We start from the raw sequence: 24,488 nt of genomic DNA, 5'->3' as shown, positions 1-24,488 counted from the left end.
TAACAGACGTGACAGAGTCTGGAGACGCCATGGAGAACGTTCTGCTGCCTGCAACATCCTCCAGCATGACCGGTTTGGCGGTGGGTCAGTCATGGTGTGGGGTGGCATTTCTTTGTTGGGCCGCACAGCCCTCCATGTGCTCCCCAGAGGTAGCCTGACTGCCATTAGGTACCGAGATGAGATCCTCAGAGCCCTTGTGAGACCATATGCTGACACATGCACATTTGTGGCCTGCTGGAGGTAATTTTGCAGGGCTCTGGCAGTGCTCCTTCTGCTCAAAGGCAGAGGTAGCGGTCCTGCTGCTGGGTTGTTGCCCTCCTACGGCCTCCTCCACGTCTCCTGATGTACTGGCCTGTCTCCTGGTAGCGCCTCCATGCTCTGGACACTACGCTGACAGACACAGCAAACCTTCTTGCCACAGCTCGCATTGATGTGCCATCCTGGATGAGCTGCACTACCTGAGCCACTTGTGTGGGTTGTAGACTCCGTCTCATGCTACCACTAGAGTGAGAGCACCGCCAGCATTCAAAAGTGACCAAAACATCAGCCAGGAAGCATAGGAACTGAGAAGTGGTCTGTGGTCACCACCTGCAGAATCACTCCTTTATTGGGGGTGTCTTGCTAATTGCCTATAATTTCCACCTTTTGTCTATTCCATTTGCACAACAGCATGTGAAATGTATTGTCAATCAGTGTTGCTTCCGAAGTGGACAGTTTGATTTCACAGAAGTGTGATTGACTTGGAGTTACATTGTGTTGTTTAAGTTTTCCCTTTATTTTTTTGAGCAGTGTAGTTTTTTTTTAAGTCAGTGAGAATCCCCATAGCTCAAATTTCAAAATCCAACAGCTAATGGCTGCAAGACACAAAGACTTGCATTAGCTCCCTTAAATACTGCCTAGGCTTTTAGAACAGAATACCAGTCTTGTATTGCGCAGATGGGTTCAAATCCATTTGCAGTCAGTCTCACTTGTGTGAGTAACCTTGCATGAGACCTGAAGACTTGCACTAGTTCACCAAGCTAATGCATAGGCTTTAGCTCAGTGGGCTAAGACAGTCTTGTGGTGGGTTTGATGACAAACCCAGTTGATCACACCAGACCTGCCCTCTCTCTTCAGCTGAGCTGTTTCTCCTTCAGTCACCACAACTGTTTTGTTTTATTGTAGTGTATTTAACACATACCCTTATGGCAAAGTTACAATATGAAAATGCATTACAGTCGACTCAGCCTGTCCATACAATTTGTGAATCGGATCAATGTTAATCTTGTTAAATGGGCAATCTGCAGTTGCTACATCCATTTTGCACTTATAAATTAATGGTATATACCCATTGATACAACTATCGTACCCAATGATGTCATTAGTCATACCTCATCAGAACCCAAAATATTAGCTTGTATTATTCCATTGGTCGTAAACAAGGTTAATGTAAACAAACACTGTATCAGCGGAGGCTGGTGGAAGGAGCTATAGGATGATGGGCTCATTGGAATGGCTGGAATGGAATGCTGGAACGTATCAAACACATGGAAACCACATGTTTTTCTCCGTTCCATTTATTCCATTCCATCCATTACAATGAGCCCGCCCCTCCCACCAGCCTCTGCATTGTATAGCCTCAAACCATGGTTACAACTTTAATTTGGATATCATGGATGGTCAGTCCTTGCATCCATAGCTCTGTCTATGAATTTAAGTGGTAACATTTCTCCAGGCTCATCCCTCAGATTTTTACCAAAACAGCATTGTTTCAACTACCGATTGGCCCTTTAAAGTTAAATAGCTTGACGAATCTTTTTACCATTTTTGGATTGGCTGTGAATAGCGGTGCATTGTGGGTAGGACGTCAGGGCGTCCATGTCTGTATTTTACTGCTGCTGAAGGAGAGAAACGGGAGTCATGAAAGGGATCCGAACTCTAAATAAATTCTCCGTGAGTCTCGTTACTCTATCCTATTAAACGTGTATTTTACAACGATGTATCATGAGGTTTCGTTGATTTTTTCGTTGGGGAGTCAATTGGAACCCACCCCGTGGACTCGCCGGCTAAGTAGCCAAGGTTGGCTAGTGGAAACGGATGCTTAATTAGCCTGTCGGTTGCCCTAGCTAAAGTTAGCTAGGCGCGCTTACTTCTATAATCTTGACCGAGATGATGTATCCAATCGGCTTCATGAACCTATAATAGCCATTCTTACTTACAAATGAGGCTATGTACTACATTTTACAATGGCATGTTCACTACTGGCAAGCTGTATTGCTAGCTAGCTGTCACGTAGCCCATGGTTCCATCCAGCTCAACCCATTGAAGGTCATTGCGGTTCTGCTGGTTTTTCAGATCAATCCCGCACTGACAATCCAAGCCAGGTGACATGCCATGGAACAGTCAATGTCTCAATTCACCGATCAAGTAATCTCATTGCAATGTTGATTGGTAGTGATGGGATGAAGTATCTGGCAGCTTTAGCTACGAAGGTCTGACAATAAGCCACCGTCTTTCTCCCTTATTATCTTGTATACTGTTGATTTCTAGGAAGCTTGACAAGTTAATGTTTTGATATTGCCCTGTTTTTTAACAATGTATTATAGTATATCTGGAGTGTGCTGCCAAGTGTTTGGTGTCTAGCTCAGCTGTCTGCAGATAGCTGACAAACTCAACAAAAAAAGAAATGTCCTCAATGTCAACTGTGTTTATTTTCAGCAAACTTAACATATGTTAATACAACTTTACACAACAAGATTCAACAACAGACACAAACTGAACAAGTTCCACAGACATTGCCAGTTCTTGCTGTGAGATGTTACCCCACTCTTCCACCAAGGCACCTGCAAGTTCCCGGACATTTCTGGGAGGGAATGGCCCTAGCCCTCACCCTCCGATCCAACAGGTCCCAGACGTGCTCAATGGGATTGAGATCCGGGCTCTTCGCTGGCCATGGCAGAACACTGACATTCCTGTCTTGCAGGAAATCACGCACAGAACGAGCAGTATGGCTGGTGGCATTGTCATGCTGGAGGGTCATGTCAGGATAAGCCTGCAAAAAGGGTACCACATGAGGGAGGAGGATGTCTTCCCAGTAATGCACAGCGGTGAGATTGCCTGCAATAACAAGAAGCTCAGTCTGATGATGCTGTGACACACTTCCCCAGACCATGACGGACCCTCCACCTCCAAGTCGATGCCGCTCCAGAGTACAAGCCTCAGTGTAACGTTCATTCCTTCGACGATAAATGCGAATCCGACCATCACCCCTGGTGAGACAAAACCGCAACTTTTTGCCAGTCCTGTCTGGTCCAGCGATGGTAGGTTTGTGCCTATAAGTGATGTGGTCGCCAGTGATGTCTGGTGAGGACCTGCCTTACAACAGGCCTACAAGCCCTCAATCCAGCCTCTCTCAGCCTATTGCGGACAGTCTGAGCACTGATGGAGGGATTGTGCATTCCTGGTGTAACTCGGGCAGTTGTTGCCATCCTGTACCTGTACCGCAGGTGTGATGTTTGGATGTACCGATCCTGTGGAGGTGTTGTTACACGTGGTCTGCCACTGCGAGGATGACCAGCTGTCCATCCTGTCTCTCTGTAGCACTGTCTTAGGCTTCTCACAGTACGGACATTGCTATTTATTGCCCTGGCCACATCTGCAGTCCTCATGCCTCCTTGCAGCATGCCTAGGCACGTTCACACAGATGAGCAGGGACCCTGGGCATCTTTGTTTGTTGTTTTTCCAGAATCAGTAGAAAGACCTCTTTAGTGTCCTAAGATTTCATAACTGTGACCTTAATTGCCTACCGTCTGTAAGCTGTTAGTGTCTTAACAACCATTCCACAGGTGCATGTTCACTAATTGTTTATGGTTCATTGAACAAGCATGGGAAACAGTGTTTAAACCCTTTACATTGAAGATCTGTGAACGTATTTTGGACTTTTACTAATTGTCTTTGAAAGACAGGGTCCTGAAAAAGGCACGTTTATTTTTTTGCTGAGTTTATTAGCTTTTCAAATATCAGGTTCCAGATTGGTTTAGGTCAGAGGTCTCCAACAGGTCGATTAGCTCGCAGCCCACCTACGAGAAGCTCGCCAAACAATTCTGAAAGTACATAAAATTTGACAAGTATCAAGTATCAGACACAGCAAGCTCCCAGTTACTATCTAATCAACGCAACATTGACATTATCCAACTCCTGGTTAGCCACTATTGGCTTAAAAAGCCAAACCTAACATTATCTGCCTATTAATTTCCAGCAATATTGCGTTTGTCTGTGTGGCGCGTGCATTTCTCCATCACACTATGTGTTCCCAGTTGATATGATAACCATTTTGTGGGTTGACAGATAGTTTCCCCAAAACCTTCTCAATTAAATGTTAACTGCAAAGTTGATTCTTCTTCTTTGGTATAATGGCGTTTGCGTCAATTATATGTGCATTCCGCCACCTACTCTACAAGTTGATAATAAGGCTCTAAAAAAGGAGGGGGGGGGGGAAATGGGGTAAAAAAAATACATTCAAACTATCTAATGAAATGTTAATTAAACTAAAGCTTTTCTGTTTTAAGCAGGTCCCTACACAGGCTCAGAAGGATCCTGTGATGTCGGGACATATCCTGGTGACAGTAGTCCTTGCAGTGCTTCTGCCATTAAGTCTTGGAGGCCCAAAAACTTATTGGCTGCAGATATGATGTCCAGCTTCTTGGACACTTGTGCAGTACAATTAATAACTGTGGCTATAAATGCTACAAAATACACCTTTTTCACAATAAGTGTATTCAACGTTTGCAACTGGTTGTGGTATATCCACCTCCATATCTTCTTCAGAACTGTGGCCTCTTGCCCCTTCAAAGCTCTTCACCGCCTACATCCCTGATCTTTGACACCTCAACCTCTTTCACCCTAACAGGGCACTCAGGGAATTCGGAAATACGATCCCCACCACAGTTGCAACATTTTACATTAATACTCTTCAATAACATTCCTTCCGTCTGCAAAGACTTGACACATGGCCAACCTTTTTACACTTCTTGCATTGCATCGGGTTTTGGACGAACGCTTTTACTGCGTATCTTAGGGTGGTATATACTAATTAAACAATAATACAGATAAACTGCTCCTTTTTCCCATTCTCCATATTTGTCAAGCGACGTGCATTAACTACTCCTGGAATTTTTGGCCTAAGATAATGATTATCAATGTCCAATAGGACGCCAGAAATATCATTTTACCGGTGCCCTGCTCCGAAAATCAAAGCTGTTCACTTCATGCGTCGATATTTTCACAAGCCACAAAATGCACACTCCTTTTGCTCTTTAGATACACACAATATCAACATCATACCACTTCTGGTTACTTGGACTGCATCCACTTTTCCCAACGCCGCCTTCACCCTCCTTGTGACTTCAAAAGGGTTTCCCAAAATAAACATCTTTATCCAAAAAACGTACTCCAACAAGGAACGACACATCAGACTCATTTTCCACAACAACTTCAGCCCATTTTGTTCCATTCTTCACTGTTGTCCACTAATCTTTCACGCTAACTGTACTCGACTCGCTTTCAGCTTTAACCGACACTTCTGCTTCCGCCATCCCACGGTCCTAGCACATTCCGCACTCACTAGATACGCAATTAAATGGCCAAATGCGCAATTAAATCGCCAAATGGGTATTACACAAAAAATAAATGTATTTTTACATACCTAAGTTTTCTTACATACCTAAAAAAAAATGTTTTCTGATGTGATTTAACCGTTGACATGGACTCAGAACTTCCAATTTCGTAGTTTTTCTATGAACAATTGCACTTTTGAAAGTGAAAAACTTAAACAAATCTAAAACCAGGAAAAATAAAAGAGAAAACAGAGTGTACAAGAGTAAGTAGTTCAATAAGAACCTGGACAAGAGAAGAAAAATGGGCCTATTTGAAAGCTAGAAAAAAATGAGTAGCTTGCTTACACTTCTTCTTTTTTTTTAAGTAGCTCATGCCAGAAAAGGTTGGAGACACCTGTTTTGGTCATTTCTGTGGAAATAACATGAACATGCTTTAATGTGGAAATTTATCTGTAAGACTGCATACTGCAAAAAAATGGGTAGCTTCTATTTCTCTCTTTCATATTGTAGCAGACACCATAATCTCTTCTGACATTAGATGTTTGACTGGGGGTTGGATCATATCAGGTCTTTAGGATTTAGCCTTACTACCGATTGAGTTTCCCTACACCTCACCCTCATCTTAACCAAGGTGCTACATCCAATGTATGATGTGTCTTCTTGGAAGGACAAATAAGAAGGCTTAACATACTACATATTTCAGTTTGGCCTGGCACCCAGTGAGTCTACCCTCAGAGTGGACTAAATATCATCAAGAATACCCACTGCTCTAGTCTAGACCCGGCTCAGAATTCATCTCCCGTCTTTAGGTTAGAGGAAGCTGCTCGTATCACAAAACATCCTCCTAAACAAAACCTGTTATGATGGTTTGGTTTAATCCACCTGTAGTATTATTTTCAGCCATAAGACGTCATTTGACTGGGGTCATTTGAGGACAGAAGGAAATCTAGATCCTTCCACATGAATTGAATAGTGTATCATATCATATTGTAATTCCTTAGCTGAGGAAGTTATGGTGAGTGTTTGTTGACATGATTTTTATAATTTCCCTCCCCAGATACGATGCTATGCAGCCAGGAGGAGTGATGTCCTCACTGAGCCCTTGGCTGGCCTGAAGGCTGGGGCGGCCCTGCCCCCCCAGAATGTACAGGTATGTCATAGAGGCCAAGAAGTTTTCACATGGGATCACAGGAAAAACTCTGGGCCCTAGTTGTAGCCCAAACTGGGGTGTTGAGTTTTTCTTGGTGGGTCCTTGAGTGGCGTGTCAGGGATGAGGATGTGCTCTACTCTATGGCTAAGCATTGTGATTATGTTCATGTGTAGACTTGTTTTAGGTACTACCATGCACACACTTTTACTTACTGTGTAGCCATATTTCCCTCCATATTGGAAAATGAACTTTTGGTTGTGTAGTTGATCACAAGAACTTTACCTCAGTTGAACAGAATGGAATGTTTACTCTCTTATTTACTCTGCAGTTTCCAAAACAACAATGCTGCCAGTCTCACGTGTGTTCCAGCTGACTCTCCCTCCCTGTGTTCTCTACTAGGTGTCCAAGCTGCCCAACGGTCTAGTGATTGCGTCGTTGGAGAACTACTCTCCCGTGTCCAGTGTGGGTGTGTTTGTGAAAGCAGGCACTCGTTATGAGACTGTGGAGAACCAGGGAGTCAGTCATGTCCTGCGGTTGGCAGCCAACCTGGTAAGTCCCAGTGGTTTTATGAATGGATTGATCTCTGTGACACAACTACACTGTTTTTTAAAGTCCTTAAGTTAATGAATGAACACTGTCACTATTGTTGTTTTCAGACTACTAAGGGAGCGTCTGCGTTCAGGATCTGTCGTGGTGTGGAGGCAGTGGGGGGTAGTCTGAGGTCAGCGAGTATGGAGAGTACAGCACTATGTCCCCGCCCTCCCTGTCCCCTAACCCCATTTCTGTCCTCATGCAGAGTATACATTATACTGTTCCCTATCTCCACATACAGAGTGTATGCTACAATATACCATATGTTACCCTGTATGGCTCAGTTGGTAGAGTACGGCGCTTGTACCGCCAGGGTTGTGGGTTCAATTCTCGGGGCCAACCATAAGTAAAATGTATGTACGCATGACTGTAAGTCGCTTTGGATAAAAGCGTCTGCTAAATGGAATATTATTATTATTATTATATTATACCCTTGTGTTGTGTACCCCTTCCCTCATTGTCCCTTATTCCTTCTGTGTCCCCGCCTGACTTGCTGTAAATAAACGTAAATGTAGGAGGCAGTGAAACATTAACATTAACACCAACTTCAACACCCATACCTCACACAAGCTATAGCTTCACTACATTATAGATGCACACACATACAGTTGCCCTCGAGTCAACGGGGGGCTCACGTTTTAGGATAGAGCAGAATGAACAAGATGAGAGAAGCACAGTGTCACATGCAGGTTGACATTTATTGGGATGAATCTTGTCCTGGGGGCAAAGCTAAGTGTTCCGCTAGATGGGCCAGCTGCAAAGTCAAAATTGGCTATATCGAAAACAAAAATGTGTTTTTTTCCGTCTCAATTTAAGGTTAGCAGTATGGTTAAGGTTAGGTTTAAAATCAGATTTTATGACTTTGTGGCGGTGCAAGCTAGTGACCACCCTGTAGAGCTGCCTCCAGTACATGAATCATCCCAGGAAATGCCAATCTGCACAAACAGCACAAGAATGTTCCTATTTTCACCTCATTGCAAAGCAATGTGCATCATAGCTAGTCTAGTCTGGAGGATGTAGCTAACATGTCTGTTTTCTGTGTGTCCGCAGCGTAACGTCATCGAGGGAGACCATGGTTTACTCTGTGGAGTGTTTGAGAGACCACTTGTAAGTTACTACCGCAGCCAGACTCCCTCATAGTGTGTGGGTTTACTTTGGTGTTGAATTGATGGATGAAGAAACTTGAATTACGTGCACGTTGTATGCGAGGACAGGGTTGATTCATGGTGTAATTAGCCCCTGTGTTTCTTACCTATTTATCATAGAGGCTTCCCATAGGGCCACTTGAGATCCTCTTGATTCATCATCTACAGTGGCAAGAAACAGTATGTGAACCCTTTGGAATTACCTGGATTTCTGCATAAATTGGTCATCAAATTTGATCTGATCTTCACCTAAGTCACAACAATAGACAAACATAGTGTGCTTAAACTAATAACACACAAATTATTATATTTTTCTTGTTTATATTGAATACATAATTTAAACATTCACAGTGTAGGTTGGAAAAAGTATGTGAACCCCTAGGTTAATGACTTCTCCAAAAGCTAATTGGAGTCAGGAGTCAGCTAACCTGGAGTCCAATCAATGAGACGAGATTAGAGATGTTGGTTAGAGCTGTCTAGCCCTATAAAAAACACTCACAAAATTTGAGTTTGCTATTCACAAGAAGCATCGCCTGATGTGAACCATGCCTCGAACAAAAGAGATTTTAGAAGACCTAAGATTTTTTTTTTAAATGGTTGGCTTACATAAAGCTGGAAAGGGTTACAAAAGTATCTCTAAAAGCCTTGATGTTCATCATTGAATGCTCAATGAGGTTAAGAAGAATCCTAGAGTGTCAGCTAAAGACTTACAGAAATCTCTGGATCATACTAACATCTCTGATGAATCTACGATACGTAAAACACTAAACAAGATGGGTGTTCATGGGAGGACACCACGGAAGAAGCCACTGCTGTCCAAAAAAACCACTGCTGCACATCTGAAGTTTGTAAAAGTGCACCTAGATGTTCCACAGCGCTACTGGCAAAATATTCTGTGGACAGATGAAACTACAGTTGAGTTGTTTGGAAGGAACACACAACACTGTGTGGAGAAAAAAAGGCCCAGCACACCAGCACACCAACATCAAAACCTCATCCCAACTGTAAAGTATGGTGGAGGGAGCATCATGGTTTGGGGCTGCTTTGCTGCCCCAGGGCCTGGACAGCTTGCTAAAATCGACGGAAAAATGAATTCCCAAGTTTATCAAGACATTTTGCAGGAGAATATTAGGCTATCTGTCCGTCAATTGAAGCTCAACAGAAGTTGGGTGATGCAACAGGACAACGACCCAAAACACAGAAGTAAATCAACAATAGAATGACTTCAACAAAATAAATTAGGCCTTTTGGAGTGGCAAAGTCAGAGTCCTGACCTCAACCCAAATGAGATGCTGTGGCATGACCTCAAGAGAGCAGTTCACACTAGACATCCCAAGAATATTGCTGAACTGAAACAGTTTTGTAAAGAGGAATGGTCCAAAATTCCTCCTGCCCGTTGTGCAAATCTGATCCGCAACTACAGTCGTGGCCAAAAGTTTTGAGAATGACACAAATTTTAATTTCCACAAAGTTTGCTGCTTCAGTGTCTTTAGATATTTTTGGCAGATGTTACTATGGAATACTGAAGCATAATTACAAGCATTTCATAATATGTCAAAGGCTTTTATTGACAATTACATGAAGTTGATGCAAAGAGTCAATATTTGCAGTGTTGGCCCTTCTTTTTCAAGACCTCTGCAATCTGCCCTGGCATGCTGTCAATTAACTTCTGGGCCGCATCCTGACTGATGGCAGCCCATTCTTGCATAATCAATGCTTGGAGTTTGTCAGAATTTGTGGGTTTTTGTTTGTCCACCCGCTGCTTGAAGATTGACCACAAGTTCTCAATGGGATTAAGGTCTGGAGAGTTTCCTGGCCATGGACCCAAAATATCTATGTTTTGTTCCCCGAGCCACTTAGTTATCACTTTTGCCTTATGGCAAGGTGCTCCATCATGCTGGAAAAGGCATTGTTTGTCACCAAACTGTTCCTGGATGGTTGGGAGGATGTGTTGGTACCATTCTTTATTCATGGCTGTGTTCTTATGCAAAATTGTGAGTGAGCCCACTCCCTTGGCTGAGAAGCAACCCCACACATGAATGGTCTCAGGATGCTTTACTGTTGGCATGACACAGGACTGATGGTAGCGCTCACCTTGTCTTCTCCAGACAAGCTTTTTTCCGGATGCCCCAAACAATCAGAAAGGGGATTCATCAGAGAAAATGACTTTACCCCAGTCCTCAGCAGTCCAATCCCTGTACTTTTTGCAGAATATCAGTCTGTCCCTGATGTTTTTCCTGGAGAGAAGTGGTTTCTTTGCTGCCCTTCTTGACACCAGGCCATCCTCCAAAGTCTTCGCCTCACTGTGCGTGCAGATGCACTCATACCTGCCTGCTGCCATTCCTGAGCAAGCTCTGTACTGGTGGTGCCCCAATCCCGTAGCTGAATCAACGTTAGGAGACGGTCCTGGTGCTTTCTGGACTTTCTTGGGCGCCCTGAAGCCTTTCTTCACAACATTTTAACCGCACTCCTTGAAATTCTTGATGATCCGATAAATGGTTGATTTAGGTGCAATCTTACTGGCAGCAATATCTTTGCCTGTGAAGCCCTTTTTGTGCAAAGCAATGATGACGGCATGTGTTTCCTTGCAGGTAACCATGGTTGACAGAGGAAGAACAATGATTCCAAGCACCACCCTCCTTTTGAAGCTTCAAGTCTGTTATTCAAACTCAATCAGCATGACAGAGTGATCTCCAGCCTTGTCCTCGTCAACACTCACACCTGTGTTAACGAGAGAATCACTGACATGATGTCAGCTGGTCCTTTTGTGGCAGGGCTGAAATGCAGTGGAAATGTTTTTTGGTGATTCAGTTCATTTGCATGGCAAAGAGGGACTTTGCAATTAATTGCAATTCATCTGATCACTCTTCGTAACATTCTGGAGTATATGCAAATTGCCATCATACAAACTGAGGCAGCAGACTTTGTGAAAATTTATATTTGTGTCATTCTCAAATTTTGGCCACGACTGTACAGAAAATGTTTGGTTGAGGTTATTGCTGCCAAAGGAGGGTCAACCAGGTATTAAATCCAAGGGGTCACATACTTTTTCCACCCTGCACTGTGAATGTTTACACGGTGGGTTCAATAAAGACATAAACTTCTAATTGTTTGTGTGTTATTAGTTTAAGCAGACTGTGTTTGTCTATTGTTGTGACTTAGATCCGATCAAATTTGATGACCAATTTATGCAGAAATCCAGGTATTTCCAAAGGGTTCACATACTTTTTCTTGCCACTGTATGTTGAGAGTTATGACTGTTGCATTGTCCGTATGTTTGCGTCTGCCCATCCAACGTCCATCCTTCTCCTCAGAGACACAGTGATGGAGTACCTGATCAACGTGACCACGACCCCAGAGTTCCGGCCATGGGAGGTGGACGACCTGACCTCCAGGGTCAAGGTAGACCGGGCCCTGGCCCACCAGTGTTCACAGATAGGTCAGCAACACTTCCCCTCTATTCACTTTACTTGTCCAGCACGATTGCTCCTTGTTGAATTAATATCTTTTTATTGAATTACCAGTAGCATTTTGGTTTAGTATATATTTGTATGCTGCAGATTCATTTTTTTGTCTATAGTCATTTGTCTAGCATCCTGTTATTAGTTCTCCTTGCCAACTCACTGACTGAAGTCTTTTGTTATGGGGTTTATTTCTCTGAAGGTGTCATTGAGAAGTTGCATGAAGCTGCTTACAAAAACGCTCTATCCAACTCCCTGTACTGTCCTGACTACATGGTTGGCAAAGTCAGTGGTGAACAGGTAAGACTGTTAATAGCTGTGTTGTTCACTATAGTGCTACCTTGTGTTTGTCACAGCTTAGCTCTCTCTTAAACTCTCTCCTACTTCCTTATCCCCCTTAGCTGCAGTCCTTTGTCCAGAACAATTTCACCAGTGCCAGAATGGCTCTTGTAGGACTAGGTGAGTGTGTCTGGCTGTTAGTCTTTTTGATCCAATGGCACCCTGGGTTCTCCTTTCTACATGTTGCAGCTCCTTCAGCATGTCTCCGGGGCTGTTCTGATTCCTTGCCCTACCTTTTCCCTGAAGTGTGCAGCCCCTCATGGATTGAAAAGGAATATGGTGGAAACTCACTCAAGCCAATGTATTACTTTTAAATTCTTGAGGGGATATTGAGCAAGTGCACACTTCAGGAAGAAGGGTAGGGACTCGGAACAACCCTATTGATTGGGTCACTATAAGGGTCATATCCTTTGAATTAAGCCGACGTAACCCCCTCTCCCTCTGTGTGTGCGTGCGTACTGTGTACACATCACATTTCCTTTGGCCTCTGTCCAAACCCTAGAGTTAAAGGCTGTCTAAAGATATGTGGAGTAGAGGTCAGCTGTTCTGCTCTAGTATGACGCACTGTGTGTGTGTGACATGACTGCTCTCTGGTATGTACAAGTGATAGGAAATAAATCGCTAGTTACATATTGAGATATTATTTTTAATGATATCGTATTGTTTTGATGATATTGCAATATTGTTTTTACGCTAGTTGACTGTACCTGCCCCAAAACTTGTTCTCCATCTTCTTTTTAAATAGGGAGCCAATTTGTTTTCAGCACTTACACTACATGGTCTTAAGTATGTGGACACCTACCTGTCAAACATCTCATTCCAGAATCATGGTTAATAATATGGAGTTGGTCCCCCTTTGCTGCTATAACAGCCTCCACTCTTCTGGGAAGGCTTTCCACTAGATGTTGTAACATTGCTGCGGGGACTTGCTTCCATTAAGCCACAAGAGTATTAGTGAGGTCGGGCACTGATGTTGGGCGATTAGGCCTGGCTCGCAGTTGGCATTCCAAGTCATCCCAAATGTGTTCGATGAGGTTGAGGTCAGGGCTCTGTGCAGGCCATTCAAGTTCTTCCACACCGATCTCGACAAACCATTTCTGTATGGACCTCGCTTTGTGCATGGGAGCATTGTCATGCTAAAACAGGAAAGGGCCTTCCCCAAACTCTTACCACAAAGTTGGAAGCACAGAATCATTTGGAATGTCATTGTATGCTGTAGCGTTAAGATTTCCCTTCACTGGAACTAAGGGGCCCGAACCATGAAAAACAGCTGCAGACCATTATTCCTCCTCCATCAAACTTAACAGTTGATACTATGCATTGGGGCAGGTGGTGTTCTCCTGGCATCTTCCAAACCCAGATTCGTCCGTCGGACTGCCAGATGGTGAAGCGCGATTCATCACTCCAGAGAACACGTTTCCATTGCTCCAGAGTCCAATGGCGGCGAGCTTTACACGACTCCAGCCAACGCTTGAACTTAAGCTTGTGTAAGGCTGCTCGGCCATGGAAACCCATTTCATGAAGCTCGTGGTGAGCAGTTATTGTGTTGATGTTGCTTCCAGAGGCAGTTTGGAACTCGGTAGTGAGAGTTGCAACCCGAGGACATACAATTTTTACGCGCTTCAGCACTCGGCAGTCCCGTTCCGTGAACTTGTGTGGCCTACCACTTCGCGGCTGAGCTGTTGTTGCTCCGAGACATTTCCACTTCACAATAACAGCACTTACAGTTGACCAGGGCAGCTCTAGCAGAGCAGAAATTTGACAAACTGACTTGTTGGAAAGGTGGCATCCTATGACGGTGCCACGTTGAAAGTCACTGAGGCCATTCTACTGCCAATGTTTGTCTATGGAGATTGCATGACTGTGTGCTCGATTTGAACACCTGTCAGCCACGGGTGTGGCTGAAGTAGCCGAATCCACTAAGTTGAAGGGGTGTCCACATACTTGTAGCCATGTAGTATATTTCCCTTACTGATCAAATGTCATTTTCTCATGGCTCTCTCTTGTCCCTCGGCAGCAGACATATGGTGAGCAAAATGTATATTGAATCGCAATAAAATCACAGTATCGAATCGCAATACATAGAACAACACTACATATTTTATTTTTTATTTAACCTTTATTTAACCAGGTAGGCAAATTGAGAACACGTTCTCATTTACAATTGCGACCTGGCCAAGATAAAGCAAAGCAGTTCGACACATACAACAACACATAGTTACACATGGAGTAAAACAAACAAATATTGTCAATGATACAGTGAAAAAAAATAAGTCTATATACAATGTGAGCAAGTGAGGTGAGATAAGGGAGGTGAAGGCAAACAAATATATGTATAAATAAATAAAAATATAAAAAGGCCATGGTGGCGAAGTAAATACAACACAGCAAGTAAAATAAAAACTAAAAACACTGGAATGGTTGGTTTGCAGTGGAAGAAAGCGCAAAGTAGAGACAGAAATAATGGGGTGCAAAGGAGCAAAATAAATAAATAAATACAGTAGGTAAAGAGGTAGTTGTTTGGGCTAAATTATAGATGGGCTATGTACAGGTGCAGTAATCTATGAGCTGCTCTGACAGCTGGTGCTTAAAGCTAGTGAGGGAGATGTGTTTCCAGTTTCAGAGATTTTTGTAGTTCGTTCCAGTCATTGGCAGCAGAGAACTGGAAGGAGAGGCGGCCAAAGGAAGAATTGGTTTTGGGGGTGACCAGAGAGATAAACTTGCTGGAGCGCGTGCTACAGGTGGGTGTTGCTATGGTGACCAGCGAGCTGAGATAAGGGGGGACTTTACCTAGCAGGGTCTTGTAGATGACCTGGAACCAGTGGGTTTGGCGACAAGTATGAAGCGAGGGCCAGCCAACGAGAGTGTACAGGTCGCAGTGGTGGGTAGTATATGGGGCTTTGGTGACAAAACGGATGGCACTGTGATAGACTGTATCCAATTTATTGAGTAGGGTTTTGGAGGCTATTTTGTAAATGACATCACCGAAGTCGAGGATTGGTAGGATGGTCAGTTTTACAAGGGTATGTTTGGCAGTATGAGTGAAGGATGCTTTGTTGCGGAATAGGAAGCCAATTCTAGATTTAACTTTGGATTGGAGGTGTTTGATGTGAGTCTGGAAGGAGAGTTTACAGTCTAACCAGACACCTAGGTATTTGTAGTTGTCCACATATTCTAAGTCAGAGCCGTCCAGAGTAGTGATGTTGGACAGGCGGGCAGGTGCAGGCAGTGATCGGTTGAAGAGCATGCATTTAGTTTTACTTGTATTTAAGAGCAATTGGAGGCCACGGAAGGAGAGTTGTATGGCATTGAAGCTCGCCTGGAGGTTTGTTAACACAGTGTCAAAAGAAGGGCCAGAAGTATACAGAATAGTGTCGTCTGCGTAGAGGTGGATCAGAGAATCACCAGCAGCAAGAGCGACATCATTGATGTATACAGAGAAGAGAGTCGGTCCAAGAATTGAACCCTGTGGCACCCCCATGGAGACTGCCAGAGGCCCGGACAACAGACCCTCCGATTTGACACACTGAACTCGATCAGAGAAGTAGTTGGTGAACCAGGCGAGGCAATCATTAGAGAAACCAAGGCTGTCGAGTCTGCCGATGAGGATGTGGTGATTGACAGAGTCAAAAGCCTTGGCCAGGTCAATGAATACGGCTGCACAGTATTGTTTCCTATCGATGGCGGTTAAGATATCGTTTATGACCTTGAGCGTGGCTGAGGTGCACCCATGACCAGCTCTGAAACCAGATTGCATAGTGGAGAAGATATGGTGGGATTCGAAATGGTCGGTAATCTGTTTGTTGACTTGGCTTTCGAAGACCTTAGAAAGGCAGGGTAGGATAGATATAGGTCTGTAGCTGTTAGGGTCAAGAGTGTCCCCCCCTTTGAAGAGGGGGATAACCGCAGCTGCTTTCCAATCTTTGGGAATCTCAGACGACACGAAAGAGAGGTTGAAAAGGCTAGTAATAGGGGTGGCAACAATTTCAGCAGATAGTTTTAGAAAGAAAGGGTCCAGATTATCTAGCCCGGCTGATTTGTAAGGGTCCAGATTTTGCAGCTCTTTTAGAACATCAGCTGACTGTATTTGGGAGAAAGAGAAATGGGGAAGGCTTGGGCGAGTAGCAGAGGGGAGGGCAGTGCTGTTGTCCGGGGTAGGGGTAGCCAGGTGGAAAGCATGGCCAGCCGTAGAAAAATGCTTATTGAAATTCTCAATTATAGTGGATTTGTCGGAGGTGACAGTGTTTCCTATCTTCAGAGCAGTTGGAAGCTGGGAGGAGGTGTTCTTATTCTCCATGGACTTTACAGTGTCCCAGAACTTTTTTGAATTTGTGTTGCAGGAAGCAAATTTCTGCTTGAAAAAGCTAGCCTTGGCTTTTCTAACTGCCTGTGTATACTGGTTTCTAGCTTCCCTGAAAAGTTGCATATCACGGGGGCTGTTCGATGCTAATGCAGAACGCCATAGGATGTTTTTCTGTTGGTTAAGGGCAGTCAGGTCAGGAGAGAACCAAGGGCTATATTATACATGCTTATTCAAGATGGTGAGGAAGGCATTTTTAAAAAATGTCCAGGCATCCTCTACTGACGGGATGAGATCAATATCCTTCCAGGATACCTCGGCCAGGTCGATTAGAAAGGCCTGCTCGCTGAAGTGTTTCAGGGAGCGTTTGACAGTGATGAGTGGAGGTCGTTTGACCGCTGACCCATTACGGATGCAGGCAATGAGGCAGTGATCGCTGAGATCTTGGTTGAAAACAGCAGAGGTGTATTTGGAAGGCAAGTTTGTTAGGATGATATCTATGAGGGTACCCGTGTTTACGGAGTTGGGGTGGTACCTGGTAGGTTCATTGATAATTTGTGTGAGATTGAGGGCATCAAGCTTAGATTGTAGGGTGGCTGGGGTGTTAAGCATGTTAAAATTTAGGTCGCCTAGCAGCACGAGCTCTGAAGATAGATGGGGGGCAATCAGTTCACATATAGTGTCCAGAGCACAGCTGGGGGCAGAGGGTGGTCTATAGCAGGCGGCAACGGTGAGAGACTTGTTTTTAGAGAGGTGGATTTTTAAAAGTAGAAGTTCAAATTGTTTGGGAACAGACCTGGGTAGTAAAACAGAACTCTACAGGCAATCTTTGCAATAGATTGCAACACCGCCCCCTTTGGCCGTTCTATCTTGTCTGAAAATCTTGTAGTTGGGGATGAAAATGTCAGAATTTTTGGTGGTCTTTCTAAGCCAGTATTCAGACACGGCTAAAACATCCGGGTTGGCAGAGTGTGCTAAAGCAGTGAACAAAACAAACTTAGGGAGGAGGCTTCTAATGTTAACATGCATGAAGCCAAGGCTATTACGGTTACAGAAGTCATCAAAAGAGAGCGCCTGGGGAATAGGAGTGGAGCTAGGTACTGCAGGGCCTGGATTCACCTCTACATCACCAGAGGAACAGAGGAGGAGTAGGATAAGGGTACGGCTAAAAGCTATGAGAATTGGTCGTCTAGAACTTCTAGAGCAGAGAGTAAAAGGAAGTTTCTGGGGGCGATAAAATAGCTTAAAGGAATAAAGTACAGACAAAGGTATGGTAGGATGTGAATACAGTGGAGGTAAACCTAGGTATTGAGTGATGATGAGAGAGATATTGTCTCTAGAAACATCATTGAAACCAGGTGATGTCATCGCATATGTGGGTGGTGGAACTGTGAGGTTGGATATGGTGTAGTGAGCAGGGCTAGAGGCTCTACAGTGAAATAAGCCAATAAACACTAACCAGAACAGCAATGGACAAGGCATATTTACATTAAGGAGAGGCATGCTTAATCGAGTGATCAATAAGGGTCCAGTGAGTAGAGGTTGGTTGGGGTCATGGCGATCCAGACAGCTGGCCGGGTAGATGGCTATCGGTAGCAAGATAGCATAGTATGGAAGTCTATTTTGTAGATACCTCGTGCGTTTCCGTCGGTAGGTTAGTGGGGTTCCGTGTGGCAGAGGGGATCAATCCAAATTGGCAAAATAGATATAGTGACCCAAGAAAAAAATAAAGTAAATAAATAATAATAATAATTGTCCGATATGCTTATTCAGATAGAAGCCGATAAGACAGCTAACGGTTAGCGGGCCCCAGATGAGCGTTCAGGTAACGTCGGGACGGAGGTGCCAGTTGGATAACTCCCTCGGGCAGATAACGTCGGCAGTCAGTCGTGAAGGCCCGGTGGGGCTCCGTATCTGCAGCAACAAAAAAAAAACGGGTCCGGATAGGTGACTGTAGCCCAGGAATGGCTGATGGAACTCCTCAGCTGGCTAGCTCCGGAATGATTTGAGTTTGCTCCGGGATCGACGTAAGCCAATAGTCACACGGTTTGCAGCTAGCTAGCTGCAAATGTCCAGAGCCTGCGGCTGAAATCCGGGGAAACTGAGAGAGAAAAAAAAAAAAGTCCCGGAATGCTCCGGTCCGAGTCGCGTTGCACAAAAGTGCCGGTAGATTATCGAGCTAAAGGGATAGCTGATGACCACAAAACGTGGGCAGCTGAAACACCAACGCTAGCCAGCAGACCGGCTAATTTCTGGGCAGCTACAGATTAGCTTCTGGCTAGCTATCGGATAGCTTCTGGTTAGCTTTCTGGCTAGCTTCTGAATTAGCCCCTGGCTAGCTTCCACGGTGGATTTTCAGATTTGAGGTAAATAATACTTTTTTGTAATTGGTGAAGCGGGTTGCAGGAAAGCTTTTGTAGTTGAGTTCTTGGATAATAAAATATATAAAAGATATGCGAAGAAAGGTGTAAATATATATATATATACAAGACACGACAATACGAAACAATACGAAACAGAAATGATGTCTGAACTGCTAAGCCATCTTGGTCATATCGCTTCAGCACCTAAGTATGGTGATAATATTGTGAGGTCCCTGGCAATTCCCGGCCCTAGTATGTACCCCTGTGTGAAACACTGAACTGAGGGCATGTGATGTCTATGTGATGACAGTCCACCTGTGTGTGTGTGTGTCTCCTGCTGGCTCTCTGGTGTGTCTTCCAGTGACATGACCCCTGTCTGTGCCGTCTCTCCCCAGGTGTGAATCACTCTGTGCTGAGGCAGGTAGGAGAGCAGTTTCTCAGTGTCCGCAGTGGGGCTGGAGTTGCTGGGGCCAAGGCTGTATACCGCGGAGGTAAGACCCATAGAGAGCCTTAGAAGCAATGCACGCCTAACTGCTGAGCTCTAGTCTGGGCCACTGATTCAGTCAACCCCAGTGTGTGAGCCAAGATGGGTTGTGTGTTCGTACCCTGATGGTGGTTAACCGTGTGTGACTGTGTGTCCCTGCAGGTGAGCTGCGGGTGCAGAACGGGACCGGTCTGGTCCACTCGCTGATCGCCAGCGAGGGCGGTGTGACTGGATCAGCAGAGGCCAATGCCTTTAGTGTGCTGCAAAGGGTTCTGGGAGCCGGGCCACACGTAAAGAGAGGCTCCAACGTCACCAGCAAACTGAGCCAGGGCATCGCCAAGGCAACCACACAGCCCTTCGATGTGAGTAACTTCCCTGTTTGCTGCTACAGTTATTCCTGTGTTGTTGGTTGTGGTCACTACAATAGAAATCGATATTCTACATAGCTGAAATTCTACATAACTGGAGTCTTCATTGTATGATTGTCTAAATTACGCACAGAGAAAAATAAAAGGTTTAGAGGTTAGAAAGCACAATGATCTTGGACTATCTTGTGTACAGAAGGTAATCGAATGCTTATTTCTCTGTCTCCTATGCAGGCCACAGCCTTCAATGCCACATATGCTGACTCTGGACTCTTTGGAGTCTACTCCATCGCTCAAGCCGACTCCGCAGGAGAGGTGAGCACACTATAATGCAGTAGTAACATAAGAACGTGTTAGAACCTGATATATGTTGATAAGTGACTGTCCCTAACAGTGACTGTCTCTCTGTACAGGTGATCAAAGCTGCCATCGCCCAGGTGACAGGGGTTGCGAAGGGAGGCGTGTCCGAGGATGATGTTGCCAGAGCAAAGTGAGTTCACTAAACAACATGGCTCATTAAGTGGACATGAATCTTGGCACTGACTCTGTGGTTTTATTTTTATTTAACCTTTAACCCAGCCAGTCAGTTAATAACTAATTATTATTTACATTGATGGCCTATAATACCTTCTTGCCCTGATTGGACCTTTGACCCTGTCCCCCCTCTTACCTGGTAGGAAGCAGTTGAAAGCGGAGTACCTGATGTCCATGGAGAGTTCTGAGGGCCTGCTGGAGGAGATGGGGGCCCAGGCTCTGTCCAGCGGAGCCTACCACTCACCAGAGACAGTTACCCAGAGCATCGACTCTGTCAGCCACGCAGACGTCGTCAACGTGAGTACACCAACATTCACTACTGCTAGGGCAAGAAGGTCAAGGCCTACCTTTAAACTCAGTGCCTCTTTGCTTGACATCATGGGAAAATCAAGACATCAGCCAAGACCTCAGAAAATAAATTGTAGACCTCCACAAGTCTGGTTCATCCTTGGGAGCAATTTCCAAACGCCTGAAGGTACCACGTTCATCTGTACAAACAATAGTACGCAAGTATAAACACCATGGGACCACGCAGCCGTCATACCGCTCAGGAAGGAGACGCGTTCTGTCTCATAGAGATGAACATACTTTGGTGCGAAAAGTGCAAATCAATCCCAGAACAGCAGCAAAGGACCTTGTCAAGTTGCTGGAGGAAACAGATACAAAAATATCTATATCCACAGTAAAACAAGTCCTATATTGATATAACCTGAAATGCCGCTCAGCAAGGAAGAAGCCACTGCTCCAAAACCGCCATAAAAAAGCCAGACTACGGTTTGCATCTGCACATGGGGACAAAGATCATACTTTTTGGAGAAATGTCCTCTAGTCTGATAAAACAAAAACAGAACTGTCTGGCCATAATGACCATTATTATGTTTGGAGGAAAAAGGGGGAGGCTTGCAAGCCGAAGAACACCATCCCAACCGTGAAACACAGGGGTGGCAGCATTATTTTGTGGGTGTGCTTTGCTGCAGGAGGGACTGGTGCACTTCGCAAAATAGATGGCATCATGAAGAGGGAAAATTATGAGGATACATTGAAGCAACATCTCAAGACATCAGTCAGGAAGTTAAAGCTTGGTTGCAAAAAAAGGTCTTCCGAATGGACAATGACCCCAAGCATACTTCTAAAGTTGTGGCAAAATGGCTTAAGGACAACCAAGTCAAGGTATTGGAGTGGCCATCACAAAGCCCTGACCTCAATCCTATAGAACATTTGTGTGCAGAACTGAAAAAGCGTGTGTGAGCGAGCTGGCCTACAAACCTGACTCAGTTCCATCAGCTCTGTCAGGAGGAATGGGCCAAAATTCACCCAACTTATTGTGGGAAGCTTGTGGAAGGCTACCTGAAATGTTTGACCCAAGTTTAAATTGTTTAAGGCAATACTACCAAATACTAATTGAGTGTATGTACACTTCTGACCCACTGGGAATGTGATGAAATAAATAAAAGCTGAAATAAATCATTCTCTCTACTATTATTCTGACATTTCACATTCTTAAAATAAAGTGGTGATCCTAACTGACCTAAGGCAGGGAATTTTTACTAGGATTAAATGTCAGGAATTGTGAAAAACTGAGTTTAAATGTATTTTGCTAAGGTGTATGTAAACTTCCGACTTCAACTGTATCTATTCATATTCGAAATACACTAAGTGTGTAAAACATTAGGAACACCTTCCTAATATTGAGTTGCACCCCCCTTTGCCCTCAGAACAGCTTCAATTCATCGGGCATGGACTCCACTAGGTGTTGAAAGCATTCCACAGGGATGCTGGCCCATGTTGACTCCAATGCTTGTGTCAAGTTGTGTCAGTTGGCTGGATGTCCTTTGGGTGGTGGACCATTCTTGATACACACAGGAAACTGTTGAGTGTGAAAAACACAGCAGCGTTTCAGTTGGTGACACTTAAATTGGTGCGCCTGGCACCTACTACCATATCCTGCTCAAAGGCACTTAAATATTTTGTCTTGCCCATTCACCCTTTGAATGGCACGCATACACAATCCATGTCTCAAGGCTTAAAAATCTTTCTTTATGCTGTCTCCTTTACTTCATATACACTGATTGAAGTGGATTTAAATAAGTGATCATTGCTTTCACCTGGTCAATCTATCATGGAAAGAACAGGGGTTCCTAATGTTTTGTACACTCAGTGAATGCCTGTGAATTTTTATAGTGAATATATTGCCCCCTTGGCTATGGGGGTTGCGGTCTGTATGTGCCCCTAAATCCTTTCTTTCCCTCTTTATGTCTATCTTCCAAACTATACCTCCATCTGTACTATAAAATAATAATGTTTGGGTAAAGTGATCGGAACGCCATTCTTCAAGTAAAAAAGAAAGAGGGAAAAAAGAAATATATGAATAACATTTTTGAAGACTGATTTCTGTGTGACTCTTACATTTATTTATAGCAGGTCAGCTGGGGACACAGAAGGGGAATAAGGGACAATGTGACTGACAAGTGTATTATTTTGTTTTTCCAGGCTGCGAGAAAGTTTGTGGACGGCAAGAAATCGATGGCAGCCTGCGGACACCTCGCCAACACACCCTTCGTGGATGAATTGTGAAAAGAAACAAACCATAAACAATGAAACAGTTATTTAACATTTTAACCTGGGCAGGTTGTGCCTGGCTGCTTACTCCAGAAAAAGGAACCTGGTTCTGATATGAAGCCCATGACTTCATCTCACAGTAAACGATAATCCTTTGTTAACAAATCATGTTAACGTTTGTTCTGCAATAATTGTACACAGGTATCAGGAATAATTATTATTTTTGTTGTCAATTTCTCTGTATATTTGATGTAAATTCATTAAATGGTCTATCTACAGTAATGGCAGTCTGATTTGATCACCAAGATGAGTGAGTAATGATATATCTTTGATGTTATTCCGTCCAGCTGCTGCAGGGGGAAACGAAGAGCCTTGAAAATCTGTTGGAGCTGCTACATTGGCAAAATTTTGCATCTATTGTAGCATCCAGGTATTTTAGAATGAGGGGAAATTGTGGGGGTATTGTTTATATACTGAACAAAAATATAAACGCAACATGTTTCATGAGCTAAAATAAAAGATCCCAGAAATGTTCCATATGCACAAAAAGCTTATTTCTCTCAAATCGTGTGCACAATTTTGTTTACATCACTGGTAGTGAGCATTTCTCATTTGCTAAGATAATTCATCCACCTGACAGGTGTGGCATATCAAGAAGCTGATTAAATAGCATGATCATTACACAGGTGCACCTTGTGCTGGGGGCAATAAGTCCACACTAAAATGTGCAGTTTTGTCACACACCACAATGCCACAAATGTCTCAAGTTTTGAGGGAGTGTGCAATTGGCATGCTGACTGCAGGAATTTCCAACAGAGCTGTTGCCAGAGAATTTAATGTTTATTTCTCTACCATAAGCCACCTCCGTTTTAGAGAATTTGGCAGTACGTCCAACCAGCCTTTCAACCGCAGACCACATCAGCCCAGGACCTCCACGTCCGGCTTCTGCACCTGTAGGATCGTTTGGGGGGTCAATTTATTTCAATTGACTGATTTCCTTCAATGAACTGTAACTAAGTAAACATTTTGAAATTGTTGCATGTTAAGTTTATATTTTTGTTAAGTATATTGATCGACCTGGAGTTTGGTCAAACACGTTATCAAAAATATTGCACAGCAAAAGCAGCCATTAAGAATAACAGCTATGGCTAGAGAGATAGGGGCAAAAAAGGCCTTGATGACTAAACATGACAAAACAACACAGATCACAACTGGATGTCAGTGAATCATGTATTCAAGGAACGTAGTGAATAATAAAGCTACATATCCATGTGGTTCTATTTAGGTTCAACATGTATTGTCCATTGGAGGTGGTGGAGTGGTGCTTGAATCAGTGATTGACTGACTGTGGTAACAGGGAAATGCACTAATATACCCCCTGTGCCATTAATGCCATGAAGGCTATAGTGTGGTGTCCTCTGAGAAAATCTAATCTTATTAAACAAATTAAGAACTTTTTTTCTCTTCAAATGGGTATAGATTTGATTTTATTAGGATCTCTTTTAGTCCTCATTTGGACTAACCTTCCAAGAGTCCTGAAACATGAATACAATTCATAATACAAACACATTTTAACATATACCACACTGTCAGCTAAGGACCT

General features: G+C 43.9%; 1 protein-coding gene across 1 annotated transcript; it reads left to right on the top strand.

Annotated features, from left to right (window-relative positions):
* The first annotated feature begins 1,821 nt into the window (after positions 1 to 1,821).
* LOC129824610 (cytochrome b-c1 complex subunit 2, mitochondrial) lies at positions 1,822 to 23,163 on the top strand. The gene is made up of 14 exons (XM_055884291.1): positions 1,822 to 1,932; positions 6,652 to 6,744; positions 7,144 to 7,293; positions 7,401 to 7,465; positions 8,386 to 8,442; positions 11,795 to 11,919; positions 12,144 to 12,241; positions 12,343 to 12,400; positions 19,339 to 19,434; positions 19,590 to 19,789; positions 20,027 to 20,107; positions 20,206 to 20,282; positions 20,470 to 20,623; positions 22,817 to 23,163. The coding sequence occupies exons 1-14, from the start codon at positions 1,900 to 1,902 to the stop codon at positions 22,898 to 22,900; spliced, it is 1,371 nt and encodes a 456-aa protein (XP_055740266.1). The 5' UTR covers positions 1,822 to 1,899; the 3' UTR covers positions 22,901 to 23,163.
* The last annotated feature ends 1,325 nt before the right edge of the window (positions 23,164 to 24,488 follow it).

Source organism: Salvelinus fontinalis, chromosome 2 (genome assembly GCF_029448725.1).
Source record: "Salvelinus fontinalis isolate EN_2023a chromosome 2, ASM2944872v1, whole genome shotgun sequence".
NCBI lineage: Eukaryota > Metazoa > Chordata > Actinopteri > Salmoniformes > Salmonidae > Salvelinus > Salvelinus fontinalis.
Note: the sequence above shows the minus strand (reverse complement) of the source record. Positions and strands in the feature narration are given on the sequence as shown.